Source organism: Diadema setosum, chromosome 6 (assembly GCF_964275005.1).
Source record: "Diadema setosum chromosome 6, eeDiaSeto1, whole genome shotgun sequence".
NCBI classification, from domain to species: Eukaryota; Metazoa; Echinodermata; class Echinoidea; order Diadematoida; family Diadematidae; genus Diadema; species Diadema setosum.
In genome coordinates this window covers 25920708-25933409 of record NC_092690.1, presented here as the reverse complement: position 1 = coordinate 25933409, position 12702 = coordinate 25920708, and the positions used below count along the sequence as shown (strand labels likewise).

General features: G+C 42.6%; 1 protein-coding gene across 1 annotated transcript in view; it reads left to right on the top strand.

Moving 5' to 3' along the window:
• Positions 1–6905, top strand: part of LOC140230046 (serine/threonine-protein kinase SIK3-like) — a 120641-nt gene extending 113736 nt beyond the window's left edge. The window contains 2 exon segments of the mRNA XM_072310253.1: positions 47–1148; positions 6328–6905. Of these exon segments, the coding sequence (XP_072166354.1) occupies positions 47–1148; positions 6328–6905 (1680 nt within the window).
• The last annotated feature ends 5797 nt before the right edge of the window (positions 6906–12702 follow it).

Below are 12702 nucleotides of genomic sequence, written 5' to 3'. Positions count from 1 at the left end.
ATTTGTTAGTGATGTGTGTTTGTCTATGTATCCTGTTCCTCTGCAGCTCTCTCACTCACCAACGGGCCTGGCCAGTGCCTCACCCCACATCTCACCCGTCTCTTCCCTCCGCTCCGACGCCCCCATCAACGATCTCCAGACCCAGCACCTACAACAGCACCTTCAGCGCCTTCATCTGCAGCGCCAGTCGGACAGCCCGCCCAGCCTGCGCAAGCTGCACAGCCCCGGCAGCAGAGGGAGCCCTCCGCTCTCCAGCTCGCTGCCGGTCCACCCCGAGGAGACGGGCGTGGAGAGTCCGACCGACACGAGCTTCCCGGTCAACCCGCTGCTGGACACGATGGTCGGCTCGCCGCACTCGGTCAGCAGCCAGCCGGACGAGTCCGTGCCCAGTCCCGTCACGGCGCACTCGGTGCACTCGCACCGTGGCGTGGAGGTGAACTTCAACGGTCACGACCGCTCCAATCCCGGCTCGGGGAACCTCCTCGGGGAAGGGAGTCTGGAGCACATAGGGCTGAACGGACCGCTCCTGGAGGAGACAGACGGGCGAAGCGAGCAGCATGATAGCAACCAAAGCCTGGAGCGGGAGCAGAGGAGTGCGGTCCCCACTACTGAGCAGCTGATGCAGGCCATTGCCCTCCAGCGCCTGCAGTTCATGCAGCAGCAGAACTCCAACTACCCCAGCCCGCTGCGCATGACGGGCAGCCCCGATACCGTCCAGCAGAACACCCTCCACCCGCACCCCCAGCCGCACCCCCAGCAGCACCCCCAGCAGCTTGGCCCCATGGACCTCACCAACCTTGCCCAAAGACACTTGCCCCACATGCTGGGCCTGTCGCAGGCACACACTGACAGGCTGCCGGGCCTGGGGGCATCCCTGGCCGCCCACCCGCACTTGCAAGGGCCTTATTCTCACATGCCCTCGGTGACGCAGGCGTACATCGCCGCGCAGAACAGCCACGAGGTGAACACCCCGACGTCTGATGCGGGGGACCACGCACCCCAGATCCCGAGCCTGCCTTTCAGCCAGGCCTACCCAGCCACCTTGCTACAGCCCCACCTCTCCACACAAGACTACGAGGACGCAAGCCTACAGCAGGAGCTAGAAAACACACAGAACCAAGATATGCATTCCAGTGGTGGTTTCCAAGGTAACTAAGCAAGCCACTTATTCGTAGCAAAGCTTTATATAATCCCTTCCATACGGCCTTGCCTCATACAAGGCACAACGCCACCTAAAGCAACTCAACATAATTAGATATGTATGTAATTGACAAAAGAAACAACATATTTTTTCCCCTTTAAATTAAAGTTCACCTATATTTGAAGAGTTTCATCGCAAAATGGGCTAAGTGCCATTTTCAAACATTAAGTAATTCCATTATTGGATAGAGTGAAATAAAACCTTTCCAGTGATACCATATGTGGAACATACATTGTAATAAGGAATACTCATGGAAGTTACGATTAAGAACATCCTGTGTAAAAGATTTCCTTTGTTTTAAGCGGCTTTAATTGCAAATATCTCAACTTATGAAGTTAGCTCGTTTTGCGATAAAACTGTATTTTGTCAACATAAGTATGATTTATGCATATAAATCAGTTAGCTTTTGACCTGTGCCAATTGTTGAGGAGGAACGTTTTGTCAGTGTGGATACAGAGCAGTGATAATGCCTTACTCTTACAGTTCACGTTGCGGCCAGTGTCAGTATATGCTTGACATCAGCTGCAAGCATTGATTCAAGCAGTATCTACATGATGCTACGAACTTTGCCATTTTTTTTAATTTTTTTAAATTTTTTTTTTCAGTGACAATAAGTGCCGTGTCAAGAATACAACAAACCCTGGACACATGATGAGTAGTATTGTAAATAAAGAATAAAAAGAAAATGCCGTGATGACGCATTGGTGGTAAACCTTTCTTTGGAAGGCTGTGTGGGAACAGGATATCTCGGATACATATATATACAATAAGCCTTTGATCAGCCCAATTTTTTAAATTATTGATATGAATACTCCCCCCCTGCAATGTTTTTCGTCACTGTAGATGAGCAACTCTGGAAATTTTGTTTGTTGCTATTTTTTTAGGATTCGTGTGACAAAACGGATATGCCTTCTGCAGGAAAGGGTGAAAAAAATGATAAGAAATGCACAAATTCACATTCTCAGTGTCAGATTTCGTGAGCTAGGATACGAAGTTGACTCATGTGTTTTGAAAGCAAATACGCCAACTTTGGTGGAAATTGACACGGCTAGCAAAATTGGATTACCACCATGCGATCATGTAAACATACTGATAATGACGATAACAGTATGAATTCATATTGCGCCAAATCCACTCTGTAAGATTGCTTGAAGCGCATACATACATGGAATGCAATCTAAATTTGAACTTGAATTCAATGCAATGTTTATGAAAGAAGAGGTGCAATTATTAAAGTATCAAACACCTTTGAAGTCACTGTTGAATTATACATGTGTGGTGATATGAGCTGTTTTCGGAGATCATGAATTCTTCCACTGGTTGTGGTTAGTATTATCTGTTGTGTCGATTGATGACAAGTAGCGTGTAAACTCGTACGAGGTGAATAGTCGCAAGTCCGTTGGTGTAGGGATCGTTCTTTTGTAACAAAGACTTCATGGATAATCTGATCGCTGCTCGCGATAAGTGTAGATGTGCAGATGTGTTGAAAAGTCATTCTAGTGTATATGTCGATACTAGCTGCCTTCACGAATATATGTAATACATGTAGGTGTTGAAATGACATACTGTGAAGAGTGGTGCCAGTGTAACAATGTTGTATTTGATGGTATTGTAATATGTGAAATTTATGGTATGTATGTAAGTTCTGTAATAATGTTTCAAGAGTGGCTGAAAATTAATAAGACAGGAAAATATTGTATTATCACTCTTTTCTCTTTTTTTTTCCCCCTTTGGGGAATCTTTTATTGATATGATAGGATACTAAAAAGTAAAGAAGGTGCTATTTTCAAGATTCCGTTTGGAAGGGAAATCCCCCCCCCCCCCAAAAAAAAAAAAAAAAAAAAAAAACAGCCTTAAAATTATGCTTATGATATCCCCATCATTTTTGCACGTAATGTGTATTTCTGAAAGATTTTGATACTGGAGTAATAAACAGGCACATATATTCACTTATCTATCTGAATTCAATGTAACAGATGGATATATTGGCCTCAATGCCAGAAGCAGTGGCACTAGATGTATTCATCTTGTAAAAAGGCATATATTTTTCGGCATACTTGTATCATTTTTGCTGTTTCATGGTATTATTGATCACCATTGAAGTGAGAAAATTGCACAAAATGTCCAGTGCAACTGGAAAAAACAACCACAATAGGACACTGTTATTGAATCACCTGTAAGGAGAGGAAAATTCTCTGAAATTGGCAAATTCTGAGTGCAGTCGATTCCAGCTCCACCTGTCAAGCTCCTTTGATGTGATCGGGGAGAGTGCTAGGCGATTTCCTCCAAGAGCGCTTGATCCCACATTTCCCTTTTGATACCACATAGTCTGTACTCATGTCGACGGTGCATGGGAAGTGTGCGGATTAGTTTTGTCTGGCGTATAAGGGATTTGGGGCCGATCGTCTGGAAAACAAAGGAACAGAAAACTACATACGCAGAAGAAGCAAGAATATGTGAAAGCTACTCTTCATATATGCAGATTGCAGTCACTTGCTCTCAGAGGTTTACTCAGCATTCATCAGTGGAGATGGACTGTAAATACTTGCTCTAACCCTTACTGTGGAAGGAAATTTTGGACAATGTATACAACACTGTTGGATTTATATTTCTGTGCCAAATGGCACTCAAAATGCTAAAAGGGCTGAGGCTGACGCGTTGCATTAATCTGCCGTCAATGACAAGTTCAATAACTTTGCTTCAAGCAGTGGTGGTTTTATGATTGTCCATCATCTGAAAAAAGGGAATGTGGCTGGGATGCAAAGAAACATGCATAGCAACATTGACGGGTTAGGAATTAGCCCATTGTCTAAATCTGTCGTAGCAAGCATGAATATACTGTTACATGCCACAAGTGTAATTTGATGCGCCATGTGACGTCATATTGTTGAGAGGTTTTTTGCTTTCATATGGATGCAAAGTCACAAAATACGTTTGTCAGTCCCTTTTTATAAGTATACAGTGGAGTGGCGTGAGGAGTGGTTCTATAAAGGCTGTCGACCATCCGGCCAATAACCTCATATCGTCATGGTAACGTCACACAGCTTCTGGGAGGCTTAGGATTGCATTGTGGGATTACTTCCGCTGCTGCATTCCAAGAGCTGAGGAAGTTGTCTGGGATCAATTTCAGCTTATGGTGCTTCTCACTCGGAGTCTCCTTTACGATAATCATCTTAAAGGGAGTAGTCTTACATGGCAAACACACGTGAGCTAACCAAAAATCTGTGTGAAGGAGCTGAAAGTCTCCATTTGTACGGCGTCCATTACTTGTAAAGAACTTTAACTTCATATCAACGGAAAACCTGCAATGTACCTGACAGTGTGCAGCAGTGTAGTTGTAGAGTATCAGAGTAAAATGTGTCTTGTAGTGCAATTGCAAGTGTAGTTGTGTTGATACCAAGAACAAATACTGTAAAAGTGGAAATTTTCATGATGTTGAAATTTATGTGCATTTCCCGCTACCAGAAATATTTTTGCTTGCCATTGGTTCCAGTAGTTGGTGTCTTGATTCTGTTGAATTAAAAACATGAAAAACTCTTCATCCGGCTAATGCACTAAAAATAGTCACATGAAAATATCTACTCTAACAGTATCTTACATTGTGCCATTCCTTCATTATTGGCATTTGCCATGTAGCTGTGTGTCCTTTTGTACTGAATCAAAATCCTGTGTCCAACTATATATGCTCTACAACACTTCCAAGTTTGTAAGTCCATGGCTTTCCTGTGCTTAAAGGGAGAGTCAAATGAATTCAGATTTGCATTGAGGAAGATTTATGCAAAATGTGTAGGAGATGACCCCCGACCTGTGTGACCACACCCGCTCCCACTTTTTCGGACCAACCGATAGCGACCAAATCTTTGTCAGTACTTTTTTTTTTTAGTCTTTTGTTCTGTACGTCTGTGTCGCATGCAGGCCATGCATTGTCTCCTTGAACGCAAGATTGTGGTCATGTGATCGTACGATCTCCGTGCCCCCAAGTAGCCATCGTTGCATCACACACACCCCTCCCCCCCCCCCTTCCCAGACCCCACCCTGCCACCACTCCCTGGTGTTTGACACCAAATCTTGATGTCAAACTTTGGTTGTTATTATACCCCAACTTCAGTTTTCAATGTTGTCTTTCTCCATCATCGTCATCATCATCGTCATCATTCTCCCCATCATAGTTGTATCATTGTCGTGGGTCTGAATAATTTTTCTTTGTCATATAAAAGGTGCATACATGACGTCTCTATTTATGTTTTATTTCCTCCACATGAATGGGTAAAATGTGACAGATTTGTGTTGTAGTGTACTGGTAAAAGCCTGCTAAATCTGGCTATAAACAAACCACATTATCATCAGTTTGCATGAAGTCGTCCACGGTTTTATATTGTATGATTTTTCTCGACTCTTTTTCGAGCGTTTGGCAATTTTCCTTGCAGCACACCCGTTTGAGAAATTAATGTGTGTGTGTAAGGCTCTTGTTGCCATTAGCTACAGAGTCCATTGCACAGGCTTTTATTTCAGAATGAATTTGGTATCTAGTCTCCCATCTGGCTGCTTTGGTAATTATGTTTGATTGACCTTGTGAGAGAGTCGGCAGAGTTCATCTCTAATTAGCTTGTGGAAAGTATTTTCTAACACAAAAAGAAATTTCTCATTTTTTTTTTCTTACTGAAAGATCATAGCTTGTAGAATTCAAAGGCAAGACCCAAAATTATTCTTGCTGTATTGTATATTCTGAGTAAGATAGACTTTTGTAACATGCCAGAAGTGAAATCAATACTGTAACTTGTTCCGTTCCACAACCTTTGTTTATGTTCTTCTGATATCTATTTGCTGAAAAATTGAAGTGGCTGAATTGGTTGTTGTAAAAAAAAATAATGTGATGATAGAAGAGCTTGAATAAGACTTTATCACAAGCGTCAAGGCAGTAGACACAAAATCATGAATATTCATCACTCCATGTTGCATATGTATGAGAATGAAGTCATCACGCACCAGTCACCTTGCACCCGTTTTCTGTCTTCCCCCCTTCCCCCATTCCTCTTTCTATATTTCTTTCTCTCTCTTTCTCCCTCCCACCCCCTCTCTCTCTCTCTCTCTCTCCCGCTCTCCCCGTCTCTTTCCCCCTCCATTAGGATTCTTCCCTTGCGGAATACGGGGGAGCCAGGGTCAGCTGCGCAACCACCAACGGCATCACTCGGCGAATGCGCCCTCTACGACGCACGTACGGGCCCAGCTACTTCAGCAAACGTTTCGCGTGCCCTCGGGGGACCTGGGCATCTTCAACATGGCCAACAACAACAACTCGGGCATGACGGCCATCGGACTCGTCAAGCTGGACTACGAGGGCGCCATCCCGCCCTTAATCCGGCAGAGCATGAACATGAGCTGCATGTCGCTGAGCGACTCGTCGGACCTCGCCAGCGAGCCGTCGCCGATCAAGCACGCAAAGTCGTTCAGCATGACGACGTACAAGGACCTCAACGAGATTGTGGCGGAGATTCAGAGGACGTTGGACAAGAAGCAGCCGGGCCTGGTGTACAGGAACGACGACTGCATGTTCATGTTGCAACAGAATGGTGTGGAGATGGAAATGGAGGTGTGTCGAGTGCCAGGGCTCAAGCTGAACGGTCTGAAGCTGCGGAAAATCGCTGGCGACGCCAGCCAGTACAAGGAGCTGTGTAGCGAAATCTTACAGACCATGAATCTCTAGCAGCAGCTGAAAAAAAAAAAAACATAAAGAAAAATCATCTGTTGCATTTCATATGTTTTCGTTTCATCTCTCATCTCAGCCGAGGAGTGTCTGTCGGAATTTTCGCTGGGCTGCCGAAGCGAGACCGTCGTGAGCTCTCTCTCTTGTGCTGTGTAGCATTTTAAGAATATTATTTATACATGTACACGTGAGGTTTAGGACAACGAATGTTACAAACACTCCAGTGCTTGGTGTTTGCACGTCATTGCTAGTGCAGAGCGTTCTGGATCATGTGCGAGTTGTTGTGATTTAATAGCAGCCGGGGAGGAGTGGCGGGAGGTAGCTAGATCGGTCGCCCGGGGCAACAGCTTTGTTGTCGAGAGGTGCGTAACCATGGAGATGGCGAAAAGCGTGTGTAAGAGGAAATTTTTGAAAAATAGCTTCTAGGGAATGCGGCTCTCTCTTCTTGCATTGCGGGGAAGAAGGATAAGGCATGTAGACATTTTGTGATCCATTCTGATCTGAGAGGTGTGATTTCCAATGGTCTGTGAATGGGGAGAAAGTAAGATGGCTCTGTGTCTGGTGCCCTCTACAGGCCTCCCAAAGAAATCCAGCAAATGTGTGCAATATCAGCTGGGATCATATTCTGCTCTGATATGGTGCTTGCCCATTTTTACCTCGCCTTCTAGTTTGTTTGTTTTTAAAAAAAAAAAGGGCTGAAATGTTACAATGTCGAAGTTGTCAAAAAAAGGTGATAAAATGCAAATGAAAACAGTGCTGTCAGTCCTTGAGCTAAATAAACGATATTTCCTTTATATACATGTTGGTCACTCTCTAAGAACACTGCACTTGACACCACAGCTAGTGGTCAACTGAATGCCGAATGAATACGGCTATCATGGGTGATGTACACATAAGATTCCATGTGATTCAAGTATTATTTAGAACAGTACTGGCCAGTTCTATTTTGCTGATAAGATACCACTAGATTGGTAGCGTATTGATCCCATGAACACTCGAGTGTACGCCATAACACAGGCATCGGTTGAGAATGTGATTTTGCAGTGTAGCTGATCATGACACAAAAATTAATGATGAGTGTGGAATAGTTTCCAAAGTCTTCGTTTCGCTCCTCCTGTTTTGGATTATTTGATCAGATTTTCAAACAATATTTCAACCAGAGACAGCGCCATCTAAATACAATATTATGCCGACCACAAATCATGAATGAATGTTTAGTGGGGTGATAATAAATGGGTACTGCCACCGTAAGCCCTTTCAGTGATTGAAAACAGTTTTCTAATCAGTTAATTTGTTTCAAGTGCATGAGCAACAGAAGACTTCAAGAAACGCTCCACAAAAAAAGGGGGGGGGGGAAACCAGCATCATTCAACTTTAAAACTGCTTAGCTAGCAAACATGTTCTTAGATTTGATACACAACTGGAAGGTGAGGTCAGTGTTGAAAAGGAAATTTTTTTTTTTTTTTTAAATCCCAAAGACATTACAAGATGACTAAAGCATCTTCAGTCATTCAACCAAAAGTTTAAAGAATACCTCCATGCACATTACCAAAAGCAAAAGGACATTTCGAGAAATCTGCCCGGATTCTTTGAGACCGAATTGCAATCATTTACACAGCAATGCTGGTACAGTAGATATTGGTATTTCTCATTTTGTGGCATCCACTATGAATTGCTTTGACATTGATTGATGTGATTGCAGTGGTGAAAACTAATTTACATGTTGATTTGTCAGCAAGAACAAAACTAAATTGTGGTGGTAGAGATAAAAGGGGCAAATTTCATTTTGACTGATTGACTTTTGAAAGGCGTCACACCTCGTCATTGACTTGAATGGAAATCACACTTCAGCTTTGTAGGCCATCTACTCTTCTTTTTTTTTTTTTTGTTGGTATCAAACCATTGCCATCCTTGTCAAATCAAGAGACAGTTTCTCGAGTAAATTGCTGAAAGATGCTGTTTGTGAACAGATGGGGAAGCTTCTTGCAAACATTGAATGCTAGGAATCTGCCAACAGTCTAATGCACAGTTTGAGAAAAAGAGAAAGAACACAGTAATTCAGAAAACGACAAGTGGGCAGGGCACGGATTCTCCCTCGAATTTGTTCCACTTTTGTTCAGGAAATCCTACAAAATGATTCTACATTGGGCTCAGATACAGTACGTCGTCCACTGTGATGTGGTAAATATCTCCACAAAGACTTATTAAAAAGGCAGAAGTAGAATCTTGACCTTTGCACTTGTTGAATCCGTGCCCTGACAATTCCTGCATCACAGAGCATCTTTCAAGCGAGAAGCGATTTGGCAGGCATCTCGAGAGCAAAGCATCTCCATGGAAACGATCCGCCTCCTCCCTAATTTCCTCCCAGCGTGGAGTAAGTGTGTCTTGAGTCAGAAGGTATGCTGAAATCCCAAAGATTAATGTCCTCTTCGATCAGTAGTGTGTTGGAGCGTGCATGACATCTATTGTACAATGCATGCATTTTCTTGTACTTTTTTCTTCTATTTCGCTGGAGCCAGTGTGTTTATACTGTGAAAAGGGTGTACAGGGTGTAGAGAAAATGATGGTCAGGAGCCACAAATAGTTACCATGGGGCAAATGATTGAAGGAAAATGGGATGAAATAGGGAAAAGGCAAACAAATACCAGTCCCCTTCAACAAAAACCCTTCTCCCCTTCTAAATTTCCCAAATAAAGATGTTTCCATGGGTAATCTAGAATTGACTGTATGTTCCAAAGGATGACCTCAGAGTTCTAAGTAGCTCTCAAAATGAATGGGAAGATCCACCCCCTCCGTGTTCTCCTACTTTCCACTTTAAACATTTTGACTGCTCCACTACGTGCCATGTGACGCGGCCTCAAGTGAGACGCATGTGTTTACATTTCAAATTCATAGATATATCCTTCCCCCGCAGTAGACCAAATGGCCAGTTATTGAATTCACCCATTGTCATGAAATTTGTTCAATCTGTAAGGTCCAGTTAGTAGATGCATTACTTGTTTCTTCTTTTTCGGGGCAAGGTGTCTTTGATATTAAGAGTTGGTAAGAAGAACTGTTTTCAGTAGATCATGCATAAAATTTGAATATATTTGTGAACCGATCGATTGTTAAGCCACCAACTGTCAAGTGTGGAGTATTGGAAAGCTTTTGGATAGAGGAAACAACGTGTGACAGGCCCCAGCTCTCACTTTAAAAAGTAATTACTGTAAGTGTGTGTTAGGGAAATCAAAAAAGAGAAAGAGACAAACAGTCAAATGAAAATTCTAGACTAATTATAGCTCGTGATATTTATGATATCAGTTGGACTAGTTACAATCATGTTTCACTCTTCAGACTAATTGGGTTATTGAGAGTAGACTGCATGAAGTGATGCCATGATTGCACTGGTAGGAAGAAGGAGTAAGACAGGGTTTCAAATCTATGAGGAAGGTCTCATCCTGAACAATGTGATACCCCTCTCTCTCCTGTTGGTTACCCATTGCTGGTTAGGAAGATACGTTATACTGTAAAATCCAGAAACGTTTGCGGCATGAAACTTTCGCGTTAGGAAGCTTTGCCCCAATTGCCACTGGCATTCAATGCATTGCATAGACAAACACTTCTGCGTGCATGTTACTTTCGCGAATCTTGGCTCTTCACGAAATTCACGAAGCATTTCATGCTCATGAAAATTTCTAGTTTAATGCATTGAGAGACTCTTCTCAAGAGGGCATCTACTTGTCTCATCTATGGTGGGGAAAAAAAGATCCCCCCCCCCCCCCAAACTGATATTTGATGTGGGCTTGGAGCAGACTGTCCTTCCATCTGGACATGTGTTAAATTGCCTCCAAATACAGACTAAGCCTCAAAATGACAGGTTTCAGACAACTCCAGTGGCATTAGCTCAAGGGTCAAGTATGGTTTAGACTTCAACAAGCTCATTAATACCCCTCATTCCCTGTGAGAGTTTCTGAGCCCTTTGCCCTTTGCTATTTATCAGCTTGAGAAATATGGTTATTGTTATCTACAGTAGCTATATTTTGCACTGAGAAGTGAAGTTATGTGTCTTTGACTTTAACTAGTTGAGGACAGGTTGATTTTGCTACAACACGCGTTTCCCATAGACACCTGCCCGAGTATACTTGGGACACGTCCTCAATAGGTCAAGAGTGCTGCTGCTCTTCCAAAGCATTTAGAAACATGGACTATGGATGGGAGATAAGTGGCTAGCCTTCACTTCAGTCACCCCAGACGATTTGGTCTGTCTGTAGTACTGTGGGTGCATAGGTGCATGGGTTGTGTGACTTTTAAGTGTCACAATGTTTATCATCTACCAAGCATCCTCACTTGGTGTTTAGGTGTAGAAAGTTCTATGAAGTGTAATAGGCAAAAGAAAAATAATGCAATAGTTGTAATGCAAGATCCCAGAAATGTAAGGTCTCATTTTCAACTCACCAGGCCCCAAGTGCATCATCTCACATAGTCACTTTTCTTATCAACAAGAGTCCAAAGGCTTCGCTTGTTTGTTCTCAGCGTGGCCATGACAATTACTATATTGGTGGTAACTGGTATGAAGTTGAGGCCAGCGACATTTTGATTCTAAAACACACACAAGAGGCAAAAAGGGGGGGGGGGGGGTTCTCCAGTGAACATGATAGTGGAAAGATATAACACAGTTCTCAATGCTTTCAGTCATGAATATAGTGTTCATATGGCTCTATATATGGTGTGTGTTTTTTCTCTCTCTCGTTTGATAATATTACTTAAATCTCAGCCATCAAAAAGCTTGTGGTATTTTCTCATCTCTTTCTCTTTTTTCTTGTTATCGTGTGTGTGTTGGGGGGGGGGGGGGGAGGGTTGGAGGGGTGATACGGTTACACTTTGCAAATACTCGTCAAAACATTGAGAAGGAGTGTTCAGAAAAATAATGCCCTCAGTCTCTCCTGTGTCTATAAATCCAGTGTAATTGTGAGAGGGAAAGAAGAAACATTATCTCTGCCAGAAAGAATGAAAACCTTGAGTAGCATTCAGATTATTGTGAAATATTGATAGCAAAAGATAGTACGGCTGTTCAGAGAATGTAAACAAAATGAAGCAAGTGACATTAATCCCTAAGAGAATTTTGTTTTGTGTATTTACTTGATGTTTCCCCCTTGGGGGTGAATGGGGAGGGTGGGAAGGGGGAGGGGGTATTTCTGAGTCTACAAGCTATTTTAGTGGAAAAAGATGCCTTTGCCTGATATGTGTGAATAGATTTGTCAGATGATGAAGTGATTGGAGTTTTACACAGTATAGGATGTTCTTGAATGTTTAGTTAAAGTGTACCAATACCTTGGAGATCAAATTTGTGTACAGCTAGAATGCACAAAAACAGCCATAATTCAGCTGTGATAGCCCCTGAAAGTATACGTACAAGTATTCCAATAAATCAGATCATATCTCAATGACAATTTGGCACATGTGTTCCACGCATTTAAGTTGTGTTCCGTAAGAGCTGGTACTGATGTGTGCGCGTATTAGCTGTACGGGCACGTTTTTACGAATAATATCGAGATTCCTTGTCGATCAGTTTAGTGAGCTGATCATGCCCAAGCGTTGCACATCAATATCATTCAAGACATATTTGGAAAAAAGAATATTGATAGCGCAATTGTTCGAATGAAAGAATCGGGTGATCGACTAGTCTATTTCAAGTCATTTTGTTTTGGTATACAGTACTTGTGAAAATTTACATTTAAACCCTAGTGAAAAGCAATCGGAGTGACAGAAAATTCTAATATTTTGCAGAAGGCAAGTAAATTCTACAAATATAACAAAT